General features: G+C 49.0%; 1 protein-coding gene across 7 annotated transcripts in view; it reads right to left on the bottom strand.

Annotated features, from left to right (window-relative positions):
• Positions 1–25,513, bottom strand: part of NRP2 (neuropilin 2) — an 86,888-nt gene that overhangs the window by 14,512 nt on the left and 46,863 nt on the right. For 4 of the 7 annotated variants that reach the window (XR_014586384.1, XM_083842805.1, XM_083842807.1 and 1 more), the window contains exons 10-15: positions 25,135–25,279; positions 21,291–21,407; positions 18,575–18,727; positions 8,873–9,135; positions 6,972–7,068; positions 4,613–4,654 (exon numbers count right to left, since the gene is read on the bottom strand). Coding sequence is in view for 6 of the 7 variants with exons in the window: in XM_083842805.1 (XP_083698931.1) it covers positions 4,613–4,654; positions 6,972–7,068; positions 8,873–9,135; positions 18,575–18,727; positions 21,291–21,407; positions 25,135–25,279 (817 nt within the window). In the remaining variant the exon portion in view is untranslated. The remainder of the gene's footprint in view (positions 1–4,612; positions 4,655–6,971; positions 7,069–8,872; positions 9,136–18,574; positions 18,728–21,290; positions 21,408–25,134; positions 25,280–25,513) is intronic. The other 3 variants (XM_083842806.1, XM_083842810.1, XM_083842808.1) reach the window with 1 other exon arrangement.

The raw sequence follows: 25,513 nt of genomic DNA, 5'->3' as shown, positions 1-25,513 counted from the left end.
AGGGGGTGAAAATGAGAACGAAAACTGCACCCAGATGCGTAGCTAAAACACCAATAAAAAACCCCCAATAAACAAAACCACCAAAGAAAACCCCTAACTAAAACAAAGAAAAACCACATGGACAAGACAAATCCTGCTTTTACAAAGCAGGAGGCTGGGAACCACCCACATATTTGTCATTGCAAGCAAGAAATTTGGATCTCATGAGAAGTCTGCGCCGCCCTTACCCCATCTCACCCCAGCCGCCCCTGTCCCTCCCGTGGTGGGGGCCAGGCTGTGCCGGCGCTGGGCTGATGGATGGAGGCAGCAGCCCCCCACCTCCTCCTGTCCCTCTGCCTGCTGCCCCGGCACAGGGGCACAAAGGCATCATGTCCCCACAGCCCCTCAACACCCTGCCACATCCTTGCCCGACTGCATGGGGGGGCTGGCTGTGTGTGATGCCCCCGACAGGGCCGGGACAAGCATGTGGGACAGCCCGAGTTTCACTGCCAACCCACCGCTGTGTCCCGCTGCAGACGCAGCCCCACCGGGTCGGTGCACGTCTCACCACCATCCCTGCTGGCTCAGCGACACCTTGCCAGAGCCTGACAGCGCCGGGGCGGGGGGAACACCGTGGGCTCACTCTCGGAGCAGGGGCCGCTTGTGTTTACACTTGGTGACAGCCTGCGCTTACATAGCACCTTCCTGCAGTGAGAGATCTGCAGACCATGACCTCTCGCAGGCCTGGTACACACTGGGTGGGAGTACGAGGGGAGACGTGCCGTGGTACGCAGCCTGTGCCCCCGACCCTTCCCTGCACATCCCTGACTGGTGCGAGGCAGTGTGGTGCACCCAGACGATCCTACTTGTGGGAAGGATCCTCCGGGGGCTCTGGAGGCTTTCACCAGCCCAGGACGACCTTTGGTCCCCTCTGACCCACTCCTGATGTCCCAGTGCTGCAGCTGGGCGCAAGCCCAAGGGGTGGTGCAGTCACCGGGGCAGCTGGACCTGGCCTCAGCCCCCGCTTCCGCACCTCGCAGCCCTGCTGGGGAGACAGCAGCGTCTGGAGAGTTCATTTAGCAACTGCACTCATTAAGGAATCACACTCGCTTGTCTCCAGCTCTTAACAAAGCCAATTCCCAACATTAACGATTGTTCTTCTTTACGCTGTCAGCCACTAAATATAGCTGCCAGTCCACTCAGCACAGAGCTGATGTTATCTGCTCTGTTTTTACTGGCTCTGCTGCTTGCTGGAAGTTTTCTTTTATATCTGTGGAAAAGTTCTCTGCTCAGGGAGATGGAAAAAAAAATCAATCTTCGTAACTTAATAATTCTTCCACTCCCCTTTGCCTTCCACCACACACACACTTGCCCTTCCTCATCCACTCGCTGGGGCTCTTGTCTTAACAAAGCAATGCCTCTCTCTGTTCCTGTCCACTTCGTGGGTGCTCTGATTAAGGCATGACTTGTGACACAGGTCAGGGGAAACCCAGCTGAATTCCTGCAGTCTGGAGGGTTTTACGTGGGTGTGCTGCTGTGCTCACACCTCCAGCCTGGCCAGGGCCACCCCTCCTCTTCCCGGCACGGAGGACTACGGGTGGTGATTTCAGAGATGTGCAACAGATGTTAAAACCCAAAACAAGAAGGAGCAAAATTCACCCTGAGAAACAAGGGGAAATTCCTCTCCAGAGAGCCTCCTAGAGCAGCCTGCCCTGCTCTGCCACTGCCGTGTCACAGCTCGTGTTCCTCTCCAAAATCACTGACATAAACCACTGCAGACAAGCAACACAGCTGGGATTTGTATAGACAGCACAGATGAAAGCAAGTGTTAAACTCATCTAATGCAAGTGCCACAGAACCGGTGTTGGCCCCAACCCCTTAACTGCTACCTGCCATTTCTCCAGGGAGATATCCCTGCCTTGACGCCGGGACACCCCGTGTGGGAGAATCACCAGTCCCAGAGGTGCGTTCTCCCCACGGTTTGTCTCCACGCTTCCTGGAAGATGTCTCTCATTTTTAGCCTGCTATTTATCTAACTCCTTGCTGCCAGCCACTTGTTATGCCTTTTCTTTCAGGGTGAGATGCATCAACTCTCAAATGGAGTGCAGTTTAAGCACACTTGACTGGTCTTCTAAGATCCCGACCCACTAGCTGGAAGGTATTCCTCCCACACAATTCTCTTATTATTTGCTTTGTGATCCCGGAGCCTGCAAGGTGCATTTTCAGCTTTTCTCCTGAGCCATGAGAGCAAGGATTTGTTATTTTTAATGGCATCTGACTTTTTCAGCTTAACATGTAATTGTAGGAGTGGGGGCTACAGAACATCTCAATGCTTCCTTTGCAGGCTTTCCTCTTCAGCTCCTTTTTTCCTACACCCAGGGATTTCTTCCCCTCCTTTTTCCCTCTCCATCTGTTGGGAATCTCTGTCTTCACCTCATTCGTATCTATCATGCTTTCCCCAATCTTCATCTTTCATACTTCATCCTTTCCCTCTGCATTTTTCTTTTTCCCTGGTCATTCCATCCCTCTGTCCCATCTACTCCTGCCGTGTCAGCAGGACTCTGGGGCAGACTCTACATCAGGACGCAGAAGGAGGTTCAAACTGAAGATGATGCACGTTACAAGCCCCAAAAGATGAGGATGCTGCCTGCAAAACAGGTCCCAGACCAGGCCCAGGAGAACACGGAGAGGTGGTTTGAGTGTGGAATGGTTGTGAGGCTTTGGCTTCTAGCTGAGAACATTGCAGCAGCTTTTCAGTAACACCACAAGCCTGAGCAGCAGGATAAATAAGCAGCCTACCAAAGAGCAAGCCCGAATTCCTAGTTATTACGAGTGTAACACACAGAGTAAAAGGACTGTGGTGTTTTTACCCTGCCGGGCAGCTAAACTCCACCACAACCACGCTCTCACTCCCCCTCCTCAGAAGAAGAAGGGGAGAAGAAAGTACGCTGGAAGGAAAAAAGGCTCACGGGTTGAGGTAAGGATAATTTAATTAAAGAGAAAAGGAAGAGGGAAAAAAACAAGCAAAGGCCATGCGGAAGCACAGAGAGAGAAAAAAAGAAATTCTCTACTTCCCATCAACGAGAGATGTTCAGCCACGTCCTGGGAAGCAGGACCTGAATACACAGAGCGGTTGTTTGGGAGGACAGACGTTTTCATAATGAGAGTCCCCCCCTCTCTTTCCCCTTCCCCACCTTTTATTGCTCAGTGTGACAGCACACCGTACGGAATATCCCTTTGGTTGCTTTAGGTCAGCTGCCCCAGTGAGGTTCCCTCCCCAGCTCTTGCCCACCCCCAGCCTGCTGGCTTTGGGGCTTTGGAGGGGGTCTTGGTGCTGTGCCAGCGCTGCTCAGCAATAGGCACAACACTGGTGTGATACCAGGGCTGTTGTAGCTGCGAGTGCAGAGCACTCTGTGGGCCGCTGCAGGGAAAGTGAACTCCATCCCAGGCAGGCCCAGCACAGCCCCGTGTGTGTGCCCCCGCTGGCAGTGCCCCGCCGCCTGCCCCACGAGGCCCCGGGGAGGGAGCTGCTCCCTTGCCATCGGTCTCGGTGCCTACTTTCCTGCTACTGCCACAGCTCCCAGCGCACACACCTGCCCGACGCAGCTTTCCCCCATACGGAAATGCAGGTGCTTGTAGGGCAGAGCCCAGACGTATTGAGCAGACCATCAGTAGAGCAGGGGACAGAACGAATAAGGACACCATGACCAACTGAAAGCAAAGGGCACGCTGACCAAACTGGCAAAGCAACTTTCAGAGTTAAGGGGAGCCCCAAGGTTGCTCTTCATCACAGCCCATCCCCGGATCCATTTGTGAAGGGGCAGGAAGGAAAACAAAATCCAGAAGGCAAAACAGGGAAAAAAAACCCAAAGAGACTAAACTGAAAGAGACTAAACTGATCTTTCCCTCAAAGTAGACAGCTTTTCCCACCCCAGAGCAAGACAAACAGCATCCCCACTGCTCAAATAGTGAAGCGTTCTGAATTACCCACCTTTTATCTTACTCTGTAGGCTGGATCAGAGAAATGCCAGTTTCTATCCTTCAGGCTAGAATTAAGCTATTAAATGCACCATTTCACCTTGTTTTCCTTTTATTGACTGTCACCTTCAGAGCTCCTCACAGCAATTTGCTCTCCCACTTATACCTCCCAACTCCTTTCCCCTTCCAAGCAGACCGACCCCACCATCCTTCACCAGCAGCTCAAACATCACCACTGCCAGAGCATCCAGGAACTAGAGAACAGCCTTCGTCCACACATACGTAAGTCATTGCCACCTCATTCCACTTTTAATTGGTTACTATTTTTGTTTAACTAAGTTGGTAACTTTCCTTTACTCCTCTGCCTTCACATTTTAGGCTTTGCTGCTCTTCAGGAGGCCAGGTACCCCTGATGGCAGGTTTCCTGGCATTGCTCAGCCCCAGGACAGTGGGACTTGACTGTTTGCCTGCTCCCTGTCACCCAGCAAGAGCCAGAGGGTGCCACCCCCTGCTGTAGCACCAGAAGGGGTTTAGCACACACTTGCCATTTCACTGCTTAGAACATTTGCTTATTGTACAAGCAAGCACTTAACTTTCCTTTGATTTAAAAGCCCATGCCAGCAGAATGAAACCACAAAGAGAAGTGCAATTTTACCTGGAAAGTAGAAGTTCTCACCTGGGAAAGCTGTGATGGGTTCTGCAGAGGAAAACAAAAATTTATAATTAGAGAGGGGGATATTACAGACAAGGCCACAGTTCACATCTCCACTGATTTGCAGCATCCAAAAAAAGCTGGTGTGTGGCTGTGCCCCACAGACTTGGGAGAAGTGTGGGGTGTTAGCCAACCCCACCACAACGGGGAGAAACCCTGTCCTGGTCAAGAACTGACTAGATGCAGAAAGCTTCGACTTGGACACAGGCTTCAGACAAAAAAGTGTGGTAAGCTGAGGGTCGTTTGGATTCAGCTGGTTCGCCTGAGTCATCTGAAGACAATCTGGCCCAATGACGAAACTCTGAATCCCCCTAAAATTTCCAAGAACAGTTTGGTTTCTGTCTCGACTCTGGCATCATTATTCACATGGGAACTGTGCCATTTCTGAGTACCTATGCCATGTTCCTCTCCATCTCACAGTACCAATAAACAAAGGAAGTGATTTCTTCTTTTTCCAAGATACTTTGAACAAGTAATCTATTACAAATTACTGGATCTGAAAAGCAATAATCAGTGCTTATTACTGATTACTTTCTCGCAGAAGTAATAGACCTCTGATTATTTTTAGATTACTTCTGCATTATGCCTGTGAGTCACATAAGCAGACTCTGGCTCTGCTGAGTGCTATGAAATCATCACTCAAGTTCAGAATGAGAAGGACACTTTTGTCAAAGGAAAAAATTATTGTGACTTATTAAAGTTCTTTCACGCTAAAAAGGAATCAGATTACTTCCCAGGGTTACATCTGAAAAACAGTAGCCTGTGCTGGAGTCAGTTATTCTCATGGCTGTGACAGAGAGAGCAGCAACGTATCTCTACTGCTTCATTATTATTTTGGTGATGTCGGAAATGACCCATGATTTATGTTAAAGTTTGCAGTGGAAGCTCTTTGTTAGAAATGATCTGAAACAAATTATCCTTATTGGTTTTAAGATTCCCGTTTAACTTCCTAGAATGGGAGAAATAATTTAATGTAGCAGTTTGGTGTTATTTTTAGGACAGGGAATGCTTGAAACTTTATAATTTATTAATGCATTTGTTTTGAAATATTAAGCTTTATGTTCATGAGGCCCGAGATACAATAACACTGGAGCTAGGTGAATTGCTGCACTCAAAAGAAGCTAGATAGGAAATGCTCTTTGTGTTAATCATCAGTCTTGCTTCTCTTTAATGCCATAGAAGGCAAGGGATTAAAACACTGCTGTCAAGCCTTAATACAGGGAATTTGACATATGGAGCATTAGCTCCTTTGGCAGATAGGAGACCAGCAGAGTTCAAAGCATCAAAGGAACTGGGACCTACAGTGCTCAAGAGCGTCTCCGGGGCAGTCCTGCTCCTCTGTTCTATTATTAATGCTGGCTCCTGCACCATCTTCACCATCGCCTGCCTGCCCGTGGCAGCAAGCTATGTGACCAGCCCTTCCCATGTACAAGTCGTCCTGTGCCTCTTTCCCTGAGACACACACCTTGGAAGGGAGCGTCCATCCCATTTAGGGTAGGGGGCACCAGGACACTCTCCTCCCTCAGTGGAGTTTGTGGGTGTTTAATAGTGAGGCCTGCCTCCCCCAGGGTACGCAGAAGAGCAGGGTGTCCCTCCTGTGGGCAGCTTTCAGCACGAATCCCACCAACCGAATACAGCTGGTCCCATCCTCAGCTGGGATGGCTCTAAGTCCACACCCAAACTAGATGGTGAGCAGAGCCATCAGAGTGTGTGCGTGGATATGCCAGCTGGAGGAACAGGGCAGTGCAACTGCTCCACCAGCACCAAACTGCTAAAATACCTCCCTCCCTCTCTCTCAAAGTCCTCTCTGTCTTTCACACTGAGTGAACCTACTTGGCTTTTGGCCTGGTTTGGGGAATGGTGAATTCTAGGACAAGAATGTCTTTTGTTATTCTGTTAGCATCACTGTTAAACCCCTCTGCTATTTTATTTCTTATTAGAGAAGACTCCTTTTGAACTCATCAGCTCCTCTAAGCATGTAATACTGACTGACAGCTGGTTCCTTTTGTCCAGTACTTTCCTTTTAAATTTGGTGCATGTCCTTATCACACGGAACAGTCTTTGGTAACCCTCAGCTGCTCTTTCAGCTTGGCACAGCAGAGATGTGCTTCCTGCCTGTCACACCAACACAGTCAGAGATCCCTGTCCCCCAGGGACTGATTTCCCCCTCATTTCTTCCAGGGGCAAGGAAAACCCCAGCTGAGATGCAGAAACTGCCGGTAACTAATGGCACAGAGGAGCGGTGGCTGCCTGTCAGCACAGGCTCCCCAACCCCGGCTGCCCGCGCACTCCCCGCACGTACCCATGCAGTTCTCCAGTGGGATGTCGGTGCCCAGCCGGATGTCATCGAGGGCGAGCTCTCCTGAGTGGCCGTTGCGTATAAATCCCTCAAACACTATCTGTGGGAAATCGAGACAGAAATGTCAGTGTCAAGCTGGGACACAGAGAGCGGCTCCTGCTCCCGAGGGAAGGGGCAGGAAATTGCTCCTGGCCTTCCCTGCACACCTGCGGTGAACTGAGGCCAGTCCTGCTTCCTTCCTCTGCCTCTGCCACTCCTGTCCCCAGGGAAAGCTGCTCTGCAGGGGTGGGATCGCAGGGAGATTGCTACCTGTCCTGGCAGCACTCAGCTTGCAATTTGCTCAGTTAAATGCCTCTCACGTAGAATTGATGTTCAGCACTGGAGGCCACCTCCTCCCCTTTTGCACAAATGATGCAAGTGGCACAGCGCTGACTTACAGCAGCAGCAGATTTGTGTTGTGGTGTTTATAATAGAGTCCCCACAACTGGGCCACGATCAGAAAAAGTTAGGAAAGGGCATGAAACTCACAGCTACATTAACTGTAAAGTGCTGTTCCCATCAACGTTACATAAGAAGTATTGAAATGTTACAGAAGGGTCAATTTATTCCTACTTAATCACAGGCAAAATATATTTACAAAAATAAATAGAGTCGTTAGCTCTAAGAACTGCTGAGTGGAGAGACTTGCATTATTTACATAATGATGCCGTTATTTAGCTAATGCCTGTATATTCATGTTTAATGCACAAAGTAGTCAGCCAGTGCCCATCATTCTTATCTGTAGGCATATTGTGTTTACTGGTATTTTATTAAAAAGCCAGACAAACACATGCAAACTAGCCATGCAGCCCCAGTGCAAATCTTTGGCTGTACATCTCCCTGCCTTCTGCTGAGGGTGCAAATAATTTCCTGGGGCTACGTATGTCACAGATCTCTCCCCACCCGGACCTGTGACTGCCTGTGACAAGACCTCCCCCAAAAGTCAGGTGTCTGTCTGTGCATAGGACACTGTCAGAGCCACCGGTCCCAAGCGCAGGCCACTGACCCCTGTGGAAGGCAGCGTTTTGGAGGGGTGGGTGGCCTGAGGGCTGCACCTCCCTGGGTCAGGGCTGGGAGCCGGCCAGAGCAAGGCTCCCCACTGGGGTGGTTGTGGAAGTGCTGCCTCCCTCGCGAGGCCCGTGCTTCTGTCCATGTTTGACATAGCTTGATGCTGTGCTGATGATGCTCACTCATCAGCGACAGCAGCAGCCCAGGCTCCCTGGCAGACGGGCGCTGCCTGGAGGGGTCCAGCTGCACCACAGGCACCCCAGGATGCCGCCTCTCCATGGGGTGCCGCCTGTGATCCTCTCCCACTGATCTCCCGACTGCAGGATCGGGCCCTGATCCTGACCCACAGTGCTGCACCCAGCCCTCTGAGCTGCTCTGAGGTACCCGAGCAGGGGGGTCACACGTGAGCCCCCGTTTCTCCTCCCTTCTCCCACGCCAAGGCTGCAGAGGGGCTGCTTGCTGCACTTGCTCCCTCTGCAGCATGCCTGCCTCTGTTCTGTCTGTCTGACTGCCATCGGAAAGGGGGGAAATGCACAGAATGGAATCAAAATAAAAGAAAAAAGAAAAAAAAGAAGAAGGAAAAATATTTGCAAAGTGGGAGATTTGAGGAATATAAAAGGCAACAGGCTGAACAAAGGCCCGAGTCTGTGCAGAAGACGGGCACTCTCTGAATAACAAACAGTGTCGTTTAGTTACTATAGTAACCCATGAAACACAATGCAAACAGCCCCACTCAGCCACATTCCCTAATGATGAATGGGCCGAGGCTCTGCACCGCCACAATAAGGATGCTGGAGATGCTGTCTGGCTCCACACCTGCCCCGAGCACCTTACTCGGTACTCCATGTCCACCTTACCCGGTACTCCATGTCGTAGCTCGGCAGGATGATGCGGCCTTCCCTCCACTCCTCCCCTTGGTCCTCCGTGATGACCCACAGCGCCTTGTGCTCCTGGTTGGCCTCCCGCCAGACCCGCAGCATCACCCCATTGCTGCCCCATGCCTGGTAGTGGAAGACCATGCAGACGGCGCTCCGGGGCAGATAGATGGTGGGGCTGACGAGCCGGGCACGCTGGCCTTCCCTCCTTCCGCTGCTCTGCAACTGCAGGTAATTCTTGCCATCTGTTCAAGGAAGAAGACACGGTTATATTATTTCATGCGGTCACTTGCAACAAGTGGCTCACCTCCTGCTGGGTGGCTTTGGCACTGCTCGGTAGGCTCACGTGCCTGCTCCTGATATGTGACCAGGAAGGCGCTGCAGGACTGGGGTCTTGCTCCGGCATGCTGTGTGTGTGCAGCCAGGGCAGCCAGAAGCACGCCTTCCCCACCCGCCTCTGCCGGCTGGTGGGAGACCCACAGCCACAGAAAGCCAAAGGCTGACATGGGAGAAATTAAAGGGTAGTTACAGTCGGAAGAACGAAAGTCAAGATAATGACATTGGAGGGGAAGTTGCGTTTATTCTGAGAATTTGCTCAGTGAACACACCTGAGGTGGGGTTTTTTCTAACCACAAGTGTTCAAAACTCATCTTGGGATGGGGTCTCATGACATGTCCTTCCTGCCTCTTTTCATCCCCAGCAGTAAATACTCCTCAGTCAGGATCTTGCTGACAATTTTGTTTTGAGGATATCCATGACAAAATGAAAGCCTGGCTCTTGGTTTTTCCATAATGCAACAAAACAGGCCTTTAAGCGTAGCCCAGAGTCCCAGTGAGTGAAGTAAGCACAGGTGACATCTGGGTAGCTGCAGACTTGAAGGTGGCTGAGAGACTGCAGGAGATTCACTTTCTTTAATGTCACTTTTAAAATTGTGCCATGCTTTTTGTCAGTCCTTGGGGAGGAGATTTGGTACATTTGATATCTCGGGAGATGCTTGATCTGAATACAGATAGCAGCAAAAGACCATGGATAAAAATACCTGGCATGGCTGGTTTGGTCTGGAATCAGTGATTTCCAAACCTCTCTGATGAGAAGCCCCCTCAGGAGTTTCCCATTTGAAGCTTGGACTCCTGAAGCCTCTCAGTACAGACTGAAAGCCAACCATGTAGCTGATCTGATCCTTCCCTGACCTCTCCCCATCATGATCAATGGCATGGCATGGTCCCTTGGGTTGCTCTGACTGCAGCATCTGCAGCACGAGGTCAGGCAGACAAGCCAACGACAGATGTTGCTGCACTTCGCATTTCATTCAACAGAGAGATGAACACGCTTACTCTTGCTGCGGCGGGTGCAACCGGTGCTCAATGCTAGCACGTGTAGGGTTACCCCTTCTGCAGGCCATGCCTAAGGGTCTGTCGCTTCCTTCCCCCACACCTTATCCCACTGCATTTGATGGGCAAAGCTCTGAGCAGCAGCCTGCCTCTTGCTTGCCCTGCTCCCTCTGCTGCTTCAGCGCCCACGGCAATGGCTGAAGAGCAGTGTCTGCACTAAGAATGTTTGGAAGTGCACCCAAAACACCTCCAAAACTTAAAACAGAGAGAGACCTGAATTTAGAGCCCAGCTCCTGAACACTGAAAGACAGAACCCATCCAGAAAACTGGAGCTGACCTCACTGGTGCCGCAGCAGTTGGGTGACGTCCCAGCCTGAGTGACCTGTGTCGGTGGCTGCACAGCCACCGGCCTGCTGCACGCTTGTCACTGCCAGAGAGGTGGGCTGGAACAAGCACCGTGAGCTACACAGCTTTCTGAAATAAATGTAGGGCAAGAGAGCAGAAAGACTTGCCATCACTCTGCTCCTGGGATGTATGACCAAAATACCGCAAAAGCGTATCCACTCCATATGAACTTTCAGGGATTTTGCTGCATGAAGGACAAATCTGTCTCTGACCGGCCACATAAAGGAGAAACATTTTCCAGCAATGTTTTCCAGCACCTGCAAAATGCACTTGGGTCACTTGGCACTTTATGCCAACAAACATTAGCAGAAAGAAAGATGAAAGCATGTTTGCCCACTCCTGCTCGAGTGAATCACTTGAGAAAGTACCATGCCGTTCTCTAATGGAGGAGTGTTCTTGTGATTTACCTCGGAGTGCTGGTGGTGCAGGAGGAGATGTGGGAGATAAACAAGTGGAGGAAGAAAAAAAAAAGAACGAGCTGTACTCCATGCCTGAGCAGCGATAAGGCATAATAAGTCATCAAGGTCTCCTGAATTAAAATCCTCTTTCTGTAATTCACTACAAGCCTCTTCAAAGAAAAAAGCAACAACAAGAAAAAAGCAGCAACAAGCAAGGTGGAAGAGCAAATCAGACTACGATTACACAATTATCTCACAGCTGAAAGGGTCTCACAGGCAAGTCCTTACTAAAAGCACCAGCCAGGCTCAACAATGATCAAATCCAGATCCTCAGAGCTCAGGACTGACCTTTTTGGTGGCAGGATCTAGGCAGCCTGTTTGAGTGAGGGGACGTGAGCCATCCTTGGATGCACCCAAAGCCCTCAGCTGGTCACAGGGGACTGTGTTGACTGTGCAGCTGGAAGCCCCTCGTGATCGCTGCCTTGGCCTGGCCTCACAACACCCCGGCTGGCAGAAGAGCTTTAGCAAGAGAGCCTGCGTGTCTCTGAGTCACATTTCTCCTGCCAGGGATGAAACTGAACTTGTGTTTGTTACCACACTCTCCTGCTCCTGATAACAGCCTCTGGAGGAGAAAACTGGGCACAAGCAGACACGACTTTCTGTGTCATTTGAAGATGAAATGGCTGGATCACTCTAATGGCTAGTTGGACCCTCTGAAGAGCCCCACAGATTTGCTGAGACTGACTGAACAAGGGCTCTGTGGAGTTGATTGTTGGAACCGCACGTGGGAGCCTGGAGGTTCCAGCAGTTGCTGTTTGATACAGTAAATGGAAGGCTTTGGCACAGAAAGCACCTGAAAGGCTGATTTCCCCTGCTAAAACGCTTGAAGGGAGTCTTGCAATGATTAGCTGATCAATTCTTCCAGGATCAGAAATGCATTTTAATCTCTTTCCCAGAACTTTGCTGTGCAGCCTGTGCTCCATCTCACACGGCCATCGCGGCCCCCACCCAAGTGGCACTGGCAGTTCAAAATGCCGGCTCGGAGGAAGGCAGGACAAACAAGCTCAGGCATTTTAACCTACTGCTGTTTCTGCAACTGAGGCTACTGCGCAAATCTCATGGAAGATTTATGGGTTCATCTGGACGTAGAGGAGCCAGAGGAGCGTGAACGTGCAACCATCCCCACCCAGCCGATGGTGGAGGCACTTGTACGTGCATGGCAGTGCATCCCAGATAAATCACCAGCCGGGCCCTGCAAATAAACCATCTGGCCAACGCGGTTTCCTCTTGGCGTGCCTGTGCCCTCCTGCTAGCAAGCCATCTGAGAGGCCATTAGGGGCAGCGGGGGATGAAGCCTTGCACTTCAGGTCAGGCTGCAGCCACGAGCCACGGCAGCCGCTCCCTCCCCAAGGTCAGCCTGCCTGTGTGCTGGGTCCTGCACGTCTCAGCCCCTCTCCCGAGAAATACACTTTCCCTCATCGGTCTCGGCAGCACATCTGGAGGTTTTCCAGCAAAACATGTTGGGCAGGATGTACACAAGCGATTACCCAGACTGCAGGTTCCCCTAGCATTTCCCCCTCACTGGATATTGCTGACTTACAGCTGCTGCTCCTATGGATGCCCCATGCTGAATTGCCTTCACTTACATCCCTCCAAAGGTCACTGCACTCTTCTTTATTGCAGAACTCGTTTTAGGGCATGTTTTAGAAACAGCATGGCAGCCCACCGGTAGCCACCTCCTGTCTGCCAAATCCCCTGTGTTACATCTTTGCTCTGAGCCCTGCCCACTCCCTGCACAGCCACAAATGCCACTCTGGACCAGGGGAACGTCCCGGCGGGGCCTGATCCTGCCGTCCTTGTGAGGCCTGTGAGCTGTAGGCCGCAGCAGCCCTCGCCTTTCCTGGGGGAACAGAAGAGCTCAGATCCCCCCGTGGCTGCAGGGTGCTCTCGTAGCAGGGGATGACAGCCACATGAATATGCAGATTGAAATTGGGTAGTTATTATATTTTTATTTTTTTGGCAAATCATGCAAATTCACCTCAAAAGGCTGCCACTGTAATTGCAGTGACAGGCCTCTCCTCAATGACAGACTTCCATTTACGACGGGAAATCAATCCTCCGTAAAACTAATATTTATATTAACTAGATCAGTGCATCTGCAGGAAAATCCCCTCAATTTTGATTATGTGTTAATTAGCCTGCCAAGTCCTTGCCATTTCAGTCTCTAAATCAGTTCAGGAAAAGGCATAAAACCCTACACCTGCCCAGAACCAAGCCCTCAACCTACACGTCGGAGCCTTTCTAATGGATAGGCCATTACATCCTCTCTCTTAATTAAGCCTCGTGTCCTCTACAGTGCGGCACAATTGCAAGTCCTACGACCTCCCTCGGAGAGTGCAGGGAGGGTACAGTGTCCCTGACGAACCAAATGCCAATTAGAGCCTGACATTTATGCTAAGTGTGCCGCTCACCGCCACGCGGCGTCCACCTCCAGCCCGGCAGGCACCGTGCGTGCTGGCTACATGAAAGGGTGCACGCGGACCCACCTGCGCCCGGCTTTTGTGCATGCACAATTAAAAGCATTAACCCACTGAGCGAGTGCTTCCACCGCGTACGCCATGCAGCACAGCTTGCTCGCGTGCTTTTCTGCTTGCTCGCTCACGCATGCTTTTCGGAGTCAGGCTCTGTGACTCACTGGCTGCTAAGTCATGGCTGTGAAGCTCCAGAGAGATGTACACACTAAGATTTGAGAGACTGCTTCCTGCTTTCCACAGAGTATTCCAGTTTGGTTTCATAGCCAGCACGTGTCATTGGCTTTTGGGTCCAAAAAGTGACTAAGGCCTCAGAAAGGTGAGCAAAGAATAAATGGGTAAGCTCAAGAGGAATGTTTTCTTCAATTCAGGGACAGACGGTGGCCATGCCCCTTCTCTCATGAACGGGCACAAGAACACCAAAGCCTGGCCACAGCTTGGCCCTAGTCTGAGCCCAGGGGACTTGCACAGCCCAGCCACTGCTCTTCAAACCTCCCATGACCTGGGACCAAGGCATCCCAGCTCCATCACGCCGCAGGGAAAGCCAAGGCACAAATGACTTTTTAGGGTTTGCTGTCCTCACTCCACAAACCAGGGGAAGAAGAGCCTTTCAAAGCTTTGCTGAGATGCAGTCTGCACCCCACGTGAGGCGAGCAGGGAGAAACACGGACAGGTATGTGGTCTCCTTCCCACAGCATGCAGCTGCTCACTCACTGCACAGAAGTGCTCGACCTTCACACCACCCCATGCTGTAAAACTCCCTCCTGTTTCAAAGGGGACAAGATTAACCCAAGAGTTCAAAATGTGTCCCCAGGGCACAAGCCCTGAGAGTAAGCCCCACGAGAGTAAGTGCAGACCCAGTCCAGTCCAGTCCCACTCCATTAACACCACAAGAACCTTTCTGCTGGTTTGGGCAGAGCAGGATCAAGGCCTTCAGGCAGAAGTTCTCATAGATTGCAGGAAAAATATAAAACCTTCCCCCTGAAAGATCCCATGAGAAAAACACAGGAACGGTAAAGGGTCACCGTCAGCTTAAAAACAGCTCAGCATTTGTTTTCCTTATAAAATAAGCTCTTACAAAACTTCAGAGCACTGCAAACATTCCTCTGCTGGAAACACTTTGAAACAAATAAACCTTTCCCTGCAGTGCCTGCAACCCGAATGAGCGGCATTCCTCACCCTCAAAGGCAGCGAGGCCACGGCCCACAACAGACGCTCTCAGTGGGTTTTTGCAGCCCATCCCGGGACCTACATGTCAGGAGAGCTACAAGGTTAAAATTGCTTCTTTTTCTGCGCTCACACACGGCCTCCAGTGCCTGAACAACACGGGGTTCACAGCTTGGCTGTGGGCTCTGGTCAGATGTGAAGCAGCATGTGCTAGAGGTGCAGATGCCACGGCGCTTTTCTAGGATCACAAAGTATTTACAAAATGACTGCAAGAAAAGGAGAGGGATAAAAACAAGCAAAACACGCCTAATCCAGCTTTTCAGTAGTAGCTTATTAGTGCAGCACTGAGAGCAATGCAACTGCACCTGCCAGCTAAGGATGTGACTGACGATCTGTACAGCCCTCAGGATCAAGCCTTGTGAAATTCAAAAACAGTGAAGAGTTAAGGTGCCGAACTTTCCAACCCAGATTTATTTTCAGGTCCTTAAGACCTCTATCGTGACACCAATGGCATATTGCCATTGCATGCAGCAGGAGACGGGAAGAACCTTCATTGAAACCTGAACTTGTTGCTCCCTGAAGCTTGCTAGGTGCAGCTCTCGGGAATCCTTTTACAGATGGGAAGCATCTGAAAATCCGCAGAGGGAAAAATCCTGGCAATCTCTCACGGGGGCATAGGAAAGGGAGCAAGAATATTTTTCAGGCTTGCAAAGGGCAGGGTAACAGCTGGAACCATGCTAGGTTTCTGCTGAGTTGGGCACTTTGGGTCCACGTTCACCAACAGGGTCCCCAGACATGTAACGGGAGCCTGTACGAGAAGACGTGGAGCTAATCCATGGTGCGAAGAGCCCAAGGAACACAGGACTAAAAAAAGAAATGCAGAGCTGCCTGAAAGAGTATCTTGGAAATAAAAATAGTGGAATGAGAGCAGTGGGTGTCTTGTCAGTCTCAAGAAGTTCTCTGCGCCAAAGACAAGGAGGAATTGCAAGCAGCGCATAAAATGAAATCAGGAGATATCTGAGGAATTCAGGCCTGTCTCTCAGCAGATTTTTCTAATCAAGTGCCTCACAGAGGATATTTCAACACGGTCATTTCCTTCCCCCTCTCTCTCATGCAGACTGAGCCAGGGCTCCTCCTTTCATTATTATTTTTTCCATTTAATTTTAATTTTTGTTTTGCCATTTTCAAAAGAAACAGAAACACATCCCACATGGCTCTTAAAGGCACAGCACATTTCCTTGCTACTGTGGAGCAGCCGCGGGCTCCAGCCAGGGCCAGCACCTTTAAATGAAAGCAAATTGGGCTCCAGCGGCTTTGAGTTCCTGTTAGCTTCTGCCCTGCCTCTAAACCAAGCACAGCTGCTCTCCTTCACCCAACTGCTCACCCTGGGGTGGGGAATTCACAAGAAAAGACCACCCCGAACAAGGGCTTTTCATTCCTTGCTCCCTGGAGTCTGCAGATGAATTTTGTAAGTAGAAACAAAGTGCTGGAGGGAGCGTGAGGGAAAGCCAGGGGAAGAATGAGGGAGTGTGAACCAAACAATGCTTCGATTCTGTCCCTGCCGAGGGGCTAGAGCTGCCTCTTTTTCATGTTTCTCGAGGGTTTTTTTAAAAGCTGTGCAGGGAGGAAAAAAGCAAATAGTTGTTTCCCTTTGTGTCTTGTCCTCTTAACTTCTTCGAGCAGGACCAAAGTCCCTCTGCGGCCCTGTGTTGTGTGGGCAGGGCAGAAGCAGGGCTGCGTCCCTCACCCACCCAGCCGACGGCTCTGGCAGCGCCAACAGCCACCCCTCAGCCTGCGGCTGGCGTCACAGCCACGGCTGCTCAGGATGAGAGCAAGGGACGCCAGTGCTGCTTCAGAGCCTGGCCCTGGGTTGCCGTGAGCAGCTGGATACCTCCCCACCAGCTGAGGTGACCGACTGGAGGCTCAGAAATTGTTTTGTTCCTGCTCTGCTGCTGTCTTCCTCAATGGCCACAGGCAAATCACTTCAGCCCCCTGGAGCCACTACCTCCTCCCCTTCCTCTGCCTATATGGACCGTGACTTCCCGGGCATGCGCCCAAAGGAGCTTCCCGCTGCAGGACACGGCCCCCAACCAGATCACTGAACTCAGCAGGATAAAGTCCTCCTGGCTGCAGCGATGTGGCCTTGAAATTCATAGCTAAGAAAGAGAAGAAAGGGTGAAAGAAGGGTAAAAAACAGAACTGCATGCTGAGATGTCTGAGGAAGCATCAGGCTCTCCCGGGCTGTGCATGCACATACACACACAGTCTTCTAAGAAACTACGGCCAACTAATTGTAGGGAGACTCGGGGGAGAGGAAATGAAATGAAAAATTGAGTCTGAGTTATAAAAATAAGTAATTTTTATCCTACTTGCAGGAGGCTTATATTAATTAAACATTATTACAGCGAATGAGATGGGGAGGGTTATTAAGTCTGGGGCTGGCTGTAAGTGTTCTCTCCTGTTGCCTGAGGCTCCACTGATCTCCAGATATTAATCTTCTAAAGCACTCAAATGCTGAAGAGATAAACACTTGAAATATGAAAATGTTTTTCTCCATAGCAGACACTGTGACCCTATGTCACGCCAAAGAATTTGTCAGATGTCCGTATAGGCTGCACTTAGGGCATTACTGTGTCTCTTAGAAAAATGCTGGGCACCTCAGGAGCTGAAGAGAAAAATGATGTGTGCATTTGTGTGGGGGTGATTTGTGTGTGGAGATGTAGCAGATTCTCCTCTTCCCATATGTTTCTGGAATACATATTTTCCTCTTTAGCACTGCCTACCAGGTGTTGGCTGCACGGCTTTCCAACTGGCTGGCGGCACTGCCAATCTGGCCAGTGCCTCTGCCAGGTGGCTAACAGGTTCGCCTGAATGTTTGCATCTCGAGACTCAACCTTCCTGGGGTGGGCGGGGAGAGCTGGGGGGAGCCCGTGGCACACACCGCTCCCTGGGCACGCGGAGTGCTGACGCCGGAGTCACCGGGCGCAGGGCTGAGCCAAGGCAGGTGCGGTCAGCCAGCTCTCCCTGGGAGAGCCTTGGGCTGCCTAGGCAATGAACACAAGTGCAGAGAAGAGATGGTACAGTGACACAGGCTACTGTCATATGGAAACCAGCAACTGTCCTTCATGCCACCCATGCCACAAAGTCAAGGAAGGTAAGGAAAGAGCACTAGTCCCAGAGCGAGTTCCAAGATGAGAAGCTGAAGAACTTGATCTCTCAACCACACCGCCAGAGGCAGGCCCCTTTCCATGCCAGCACATCTCAGTGAGGTCCTCCATAAATTAGGTTCTGCCACACACATGCAAATCTTCTGCTTTCAAAGCACAGAAGAGAAAAAGAGCAAAAGTCAAACAGCAAGAAGCTGGCATATTTCTGCATTCTTAGGGCTTACATCATCCTTCACTTAGGGGAGCCTATGCAAGCCCTGAGAGCAGAATAGCTGAAGTCTATATGCAATCTGAGCAACATATGGGAGGAAGAAATGCACCTCTAACAAAAGCAGAAATGCATTCTGGGGAAAAAACTTTGGGTCCTATGGAGAACATTTGGATCAGGATGTGGAACAAAGCACGGACTAGCCTACACAGTCACAGGGGATTCAAAGCCCAGTGTCTGCTTCAAGACTATCTCAAGAGGACAGTTAGTACAGCTCAGTGCCAGCAGTCACAGTCCTATAAATAAGTCATGAACCCATAAAACAAAGCATCTGAAAGCTTCCACAAAAGAAAACATTCAGCTCTGCACAGCCTTCACAACTCTTAATAGCTGTGCAATAATCAGCCATACTGTTCACATGGAGAAAGGCCCATCAGCTCCCTCTTCCCTACATTGGTATGGTATTAATCATCTTACCAGGCACAGTCTCGGGACTTGGTTCAGAGTTGCCAGTCCAGGTGCTTGTAGGCTGAAAAGACCACGTGTACCCCGTTGCCAAGTCGTGTGACCAACCACATAGATCTTCAGGGAGATCAAAGTTGCAATTGAAGTTTGCAGGGAGATGGAAATCTTACAAAGAGAAATAGAAGCGAAATAAACTTGAATTAAAAAAATGACCTACCCACGAAGGGTTGCTATTTAAAAACAGCCCCAAACTAAAATAGCTAGCAAGCCGTAAGTACTGAAGAAAGCATGAAATCTCACTCACGCTGATGCTTTTAACCTATCTCACATTTCGTCAGCTCCAGGGATCAGCCTTAAGTTCTGCATCATCAAAATGCTCACACCACATCCCGCAGCTAATCCACCAAACTAAGCAAATATAACAGCAAGTACCAAATGCTTCCAGACTCTAATCAGCACCTTCTCTTCATCCCCTAGAGTGGTCAAATATTAAATGCCTTCTTAAATGTCAGGGAAGAGTACTTCCTGAGTGCCCCTGTGCTCATCAGTTCCTGCTCTGGCCCCAAAAGGAGAATCTCAAGTACTCCAAAAACCCAGCTCCTGAGTGACAGATCTAGCCACTTGCACCAGACGGGAGCTGTCTGTCAACGTGGCGAGCTGTCACTCACTGCTTCCTACCTTGTCGTGGAAATGCTACCAGGGGAAATGTGGGGCCACTATGAGCTCAGGCTTTTGGATTCTGAGTGAAAGGAGACAGCCTCTATTTCTAGCTCTGCTATGGACTCACCACATGGTCTTTGGGCGCGTCATTTAACTTTTTATCTGTGAAACAGGAGCAGAGCTAATCCCTCTGTGTCAAGAGCTTTAAAAGCTCTGGAGAGCCTTCCTGCAGAGACAAGTCCGTGGGCAGGAGGGCACATGCCAGGGGCTGCATGTAGCAGCGAGGCAGCTGCTGGCTCCTTCAGCAGGGGAAGCAGCCATAAGGCACGGAGGCTGGAGAGATGGTCTGAGATCATCCCAAGCACTCAGCGGACATGCACGTCAGAGACCAATTATAGACGGGGTTTTTCCTGGGTAAAGAGGAAGTTTTAAATCACAGTGCTCGCAAAGCAAGCGATAGCCAGAAGGAGGTGAGTGACTCAAGCAATAGGCATTAGGGAACTTTGCTGCAAGGGGCACAGGGCTTTCTTTACATGCTCCCAGTTTGAAATAAAACAATGCAGATCATGAATCCTTTTATTTCGATGTAATCTCATACCCTGGAGAGCAGCATTGTTTCTGTTTGGCTGTCATAAATCTGATTGTCCAGAGAAACACACTCATTGTTTATGGAGTATGAGAAAGAAAATTGTTGCTAAATCTGAGGGAAGCTGACATGGAGGCTGGTTCCATGCTCCACAGCATACTCTGCTCACTCTTGCACTGGATTGCGTTCAGGAACTGTGTTGCTGCATAGACTATTGCTGGTCTAAATTTCCTTTCGGCAGCTTCCCAAATGCCTCACTGGTAGCAGGGTTGCACAGGCTCATCATCGAGGCAGAAATGAGAAGCAGGCCCTTTGAGCTACTTCTGCAACTTGCGTTTCCAGAACTGAACTACAGGAGAATCCCGCTAGGAGGTATGAAAAGGCCAATTAATTAATTGTCTTTTTAAATTTATACATTTTAAAACCCTTTTTTTTTCTTTCTTTTTTTTTTTCTCTGGGACTGGAAGCTGCACTGACAGAAGTCCTAGGAGCTATCTCAAAGGACATTTCCTCATGAGATTTTTCCTTGGAGTCCTTGTGTAAATGTCCAAGCCCCGGTGCTGAGGCACAAGCTGCTGTTGTGGCCAGGGGTGTGCATCTCCTGTGCACTGCACTGTACATCTAACCCTGCACAGCTCTCCCATACCCTCTCCCCTTAATCTGAACGTTTCCCAGCTTAGATGGTCACACTACCCTTGCAAGGAGCAGAAGAATATGATGTCTGTTTTTACAGGAAGGTATCTGAGGCACAGAGGATTAGTGTCCCTGCTGTATCAGCTCTCTAGAAGCATAGCATGTGGTCTAAACTAACATTCAGCCTCTTCTACAGTCAGAAGAGGCAGGCAAGTGCCACAGATACCAAACTATCTGACAGCCATCTAAGACTGGGAGGGGCAAACTCCTGCTCACAGTTTGTACTTCCCTCTCTCTGCTGCCTGCACAAGGAACTCAGGCTGTCCTCCTAGTTTTTAAGCAGCTGGCATTAGGCAAGGTGATCCTCGTAGGACAAGTTGTCTTCAGGACACCTGCCTTCTCTGTGTGGTGTGATTTACTCGCACAGTTGTGACCTCTGTAAAAGAAGCCCTGCATAATAGGCAGTCTGAACCTCTCCCCTGAATCACTTTCTGAATTTATGACATGCAACCAAAGGGATCTAGTATAGAGGTGGCTCTAAACAGGGCCCTAAGTGAGCTGCTTCGGGTCACGTAAGGAAGCTGGGAGAGCAGCTCTTCAAATCTCATACCCTAGGGACTGAATTAGCTGCTATCTTTCTTGCTCTTGCATCCTTCCTTGATATAACTTATCAGATTTTGGCTGTTTTTTATTGTTTTTTTTTTTTGATCTCAACCTATTGCTAATAACATTACTCAAAGCTTTCCAGGAATCGGCCCCATGTATAGGAGCAAATGGGAAGATAACAGTGTTTGCTTAGCTCTTAACCCATCATTTATTGATATAAAGATGTGCTGCTCTGATACATACCCTCCTCTTCTCCACAGCTATCACCACACTCAGTTGCCTCCTCATCAGTTGGGTATGGGGTGGTGGTCTCTTCACTCTTCAAAGTAGGCACTAGCGTCTCTGCAGTGGGCTTCACGTCTGAAAAAAATGGAGTAGAGATGCTGTTTGGAATAGACCCTAAACAAAACAAACAAACAAAAACAGATAGGAGGAAACAAAGCATTTTTTTTTTCTCGTGTTCTTATAATGGCAGGAAGAGATAGGACAAGAATACCATGAAATTTTCGCATGCTACAAATGCTAGCATGGTTTGAACTTGGTGTGAACTGGCTGTTTCCATATGGGAGTTCCTTTGATTTAGAGTCCCCATTGGACAAGGCTCTCCTCTAGACATACATGCTACTTTTTTTTTCTACATTTTTTAATCTACATGGGTGTTGGCAATCCTTTTGGCTGTCATTATTGGATAACAGAGATCACAGGCGGAACATCTTTTCCTTTCATAAAGGCATATGACACATGAAAAAAACACACACAACATTCCCACCGATTGTGCCAATTTATAAAACAAGTCACTCAAACCCACAAATGACGTAACCACAAATGGACCCAGAGAATCCCCTAGCACGCTCTGGCTCACTGCAGAAAGCATCTGGTTTCACACTCCGGGCTTCTGACTACGCTTTTAAAGCGTCTCTGTCCAATTTCCCTCTCTCCAACATGGCCCGTGTGAAACAACCTCAAAGTAGGTGTCAGGGGAAATTTAAGCAAGAAAGAGAAGGATATTAAGATCAACAGTAAACGACATTAGGTTCCAGCAGTCTTTCCTTTTACGGGTGCGTTAACTGGAGTACAGCAGGCTTTATTCTTTCCACTTTGAAAAAGAGGCTGCTTTGCTCAGTTATGTGTGATTGTGTTTCTTTGTCGGCACCCTTCAGGATATCATTTAATAAAGCCAGAAGCAGGAGGAAATGGCTAAATACGCTGAATATTTTCCATAGGCTCCTTTCTCCCCTTTTATTTTCCTGTTATTAAACATGTTGCACATAAACTTTTTTTTTCCACTTTTTTTTTTTTTCCAATGGCTGTCTTTTGTTCAGAGTAAAATGCCAAATAACCTCAAAGTCTTTTAATTTGTAAGTTCAAATTTGTTACAGCCCCATAAAACTCCAAACACAACCAAGAAGCAAATTGCAAGCAGCCAGGCACAGAAAAATGTCATAAAAAAGAAGGGGGTAGGGAAGAAGCAGGTGAAGGCAACATATCAAAAGCTGCATGTTATTTAAAGCCGGTACATTTTTTAGGTTGTTGCTCTTGTATATTGAGATTTATAGCTGAAATGTGACAATGTGGAAGGACCTTGAAAGCCAAGTCCCATACGGGACACAGATGCTGAGAGGATGTAAATCAGCAGTGTTGTATTGCCCTGGACAAGCAGCAGAAATGTATCTTGAAAAATCAGTTACCATGGCAGAGCTGCAACAAGATGGTTACACGAGATAATGAAAATAGCAGGGAGGACAACGTGATGTGTGAAATGGAAAGTGAAAAACAGAGGTCTCTCTTGCTTGCTTTCTCTTTCCCTGGCCCAGCAAGCGTCTATGCAACTGGTGGTAATGGATGATCAAAATGCAAAGTCACTGAACAATTGAAACCAGATGTTTGGAACTTCAAAGGAGAGTAAGCCAGCTGCAAGTGAACATTCATCAATCTCCACTCTTCAGAGGAAAAAATTTGGCAGGTCTTTGAAAGAAGCCAATTGCTTCACAATGTTTGAGCTACTAGCCAACTAGTTTGTGAGCCCAGTTGCTGCCAAGTTACCTGGTTGACTCAGTAATTAAGATGCTTGTTGCTGATAGGAAACGAAAACAGCTGGGCAGGGTACACATTGGCTTTGTCCCTCACTTGAAAATAATTTAAATCAGCTTGTTTTAATCCATCTCTTAATCTTGTTTCCAAGCAAGTACAATTGCCTGAGTCTTCACAGCCAGTTGTGCAACGTGCCTGGGTCCTCCCAGCAAAGGAAGGCTGTATATCTTGGCTGTGTCAGGGGCTGCTGCATGCAGCCAGCCTGCATTTAGCATGCAGATAAAACCATGGCTATCTCTGCTCCCCAGGTTTCATCGGGGATCTAAATGCTCTTTATAACATGGTGAATCCACAAGATTACAAGCCCTGCTCTGATTACAAAGCTGAATGCCTGTAGATCAATAAAGCTAAGAATATTTATGACTTGGCAGTTGAGTTTTAAACATTACAACGTGCAAATGATTAGAGAGCCACACTGGGAAATGACCATAAAGCACCCTGCCTGGAAAAAACATCGTCTGTTGCTGCTGATATTGAAACTGAACATGGACATAGCCATAAAAGAAAATTTGGACTAAAAATAAGACAAAAAATTGAAGCCAAATTCCTCTGTTTTTTTTTTTTTTTTTTTTTTTTTTAAATCTGGGGGAGTGCTCAAGAGGGACTGACATGGACATGGTCAGAGGTCTTGTGCAACTGCCTCCCTTTGCAGCACGGCTGCACTGCTCTGATGTGCTGGTCAGCAATGGGCCAGGGAGATCTGGCAGCTGGAGATGCCTGGGAGCTGCAGGAAGCAGCAGTGAGGGGGTTGCCTGAGCACTTCTGTGCAGAAGCTCAGCTCCTGTTGCTTGCATGGAAACCACGGTGCTTGCCTTCCCAAAGATGATACTGTAAGGTTTAAAACAAGATTTTATCTTGATTTAAAGTTTAGATTGCCTATAATGGTTTCCCTGTCCAGGGGTAGATTTGCCATTGATTTCAAAGGTGACAAATTATCATTATTAATTGCGTGTACGTGTGTTCTGTGATTTGCTGTTAATGTTTGTTATGCATCTCACAGAACCGCACAGGAGGAAAGGGTAGTAAAGACTACACAACAGGCTGGAAAAAAAGCTCTGTGTATTTTAAGCTTCTGAGAACAGGAATTCTTATAAGAAAATGCCTTCTACAGATGTGTTTATAAAATGGAAATCATACCTCTTTATCGCTGACATCTGGACACCAGATTTATATTTAAGCAGATTATTAAAAGACTTAAAAAAAGAAAAGGAAAGGACCACTAGCCCCTGGCACTGACAAGCATCAGAAACAATGAACTGTTGGGTGCATTTTTGGCTTTTGGGGATGAAACTATGGAGCAATCAATCACCACTGAGCCTCAGAAGGGTCAGAAGCACAGCCTCTATTTATCCCAGTGAGTGTTAGACAGTTTTCACCTCTGCTTTAAAAATAATGGCATCTGCAAGATGTTTCACTTGTGAAAAACAGGTGGGCAAAAGTGAACAAATATCCTTCTTCTTAGGAATGTTGTAGAGTTAAATCCCCATTCTTGCTTGCAATAGGATTTCCACATGGGGTTCAATTAGAGTTGTTTTCATGGCAAAGCCTTGTTGTGGCAGCTCGAGATACCTGTAGTAGTCACTGAACCCCTTCTGTCTCTCTGCTTGTCTTCCTACTTCTTTGTCTTATTCATTTGGGTTGAAAAGCCCAAATATTATCTAACTAACATTGAGAGGGGGAAAGCCTGCAGAACATCCAGATAAAAGATCTGAAAGGGGTAGAAGGGAGGTGAGGGCAAATGCCACTCATGGATCCAAACATTGCACTATGTCTGGAGTCAAGGCCAGCCCCAGACCTGAGTTGCTTTTAAGATGGAGGAAAAAAGATGGGCTCAGGCCACTCTGCAGGTCCTGCGGTCATTGCAGGAGTCTCCCTGCCACAGCATGGCCCCAAGGTGGGACAGCTGGGAGAGAAATAACCTTACTCTCATGCCTTGCTGGTGTAGCCCCTGATGCTGCCCCAATGCAGCCGGTGGGCAGAGGAGCAGGTGTCCTACCTGTCCAGTCGCATCCCAGCACCTCCAGGCGCATTCCTATTCCTGCTGGGGACCACCTCTCCGGGTGCACTCGGACATACTGGGCAGGAACGGGGTCAAACCTCCGGACTTCAGGGATATCGTAGTGGATGTTGCCTTCAAAAAGCTGCAGAGAGAGAGAGAGAAAAAGCACGTGATGCATGCATCCCACCTGTTCTTCACCAGCCTTGATAGTTTGGGTCTGGCAGGATGCAAACGCAGTTTGAAATAGTTTAGCTGTCTGACTCCAGGCCATTGAGTTCAGCTGAGCAGCAAGTGGGCTGATCCTCCTTGGTTCAAGGGGACCAGAGAGACTGTTTCTAAGAAACTTGCACAATCTCTCTTGGCCTCTGCTTTATAT

Source organism: Anser anser, assembly GCF_964211835.1.
Source record: "Anser anser genome assembly, chromosome: 6".
In the NCBI taxonomy this organism is placed as follows: Eukaryota; Metazoa; Chordata; class Aves; order Anseriformes; family Anatidae; genus Anser; species Anser anser.
This window is presented reverse-complemented; position numbering and strand designations above follow the sequence as displayed.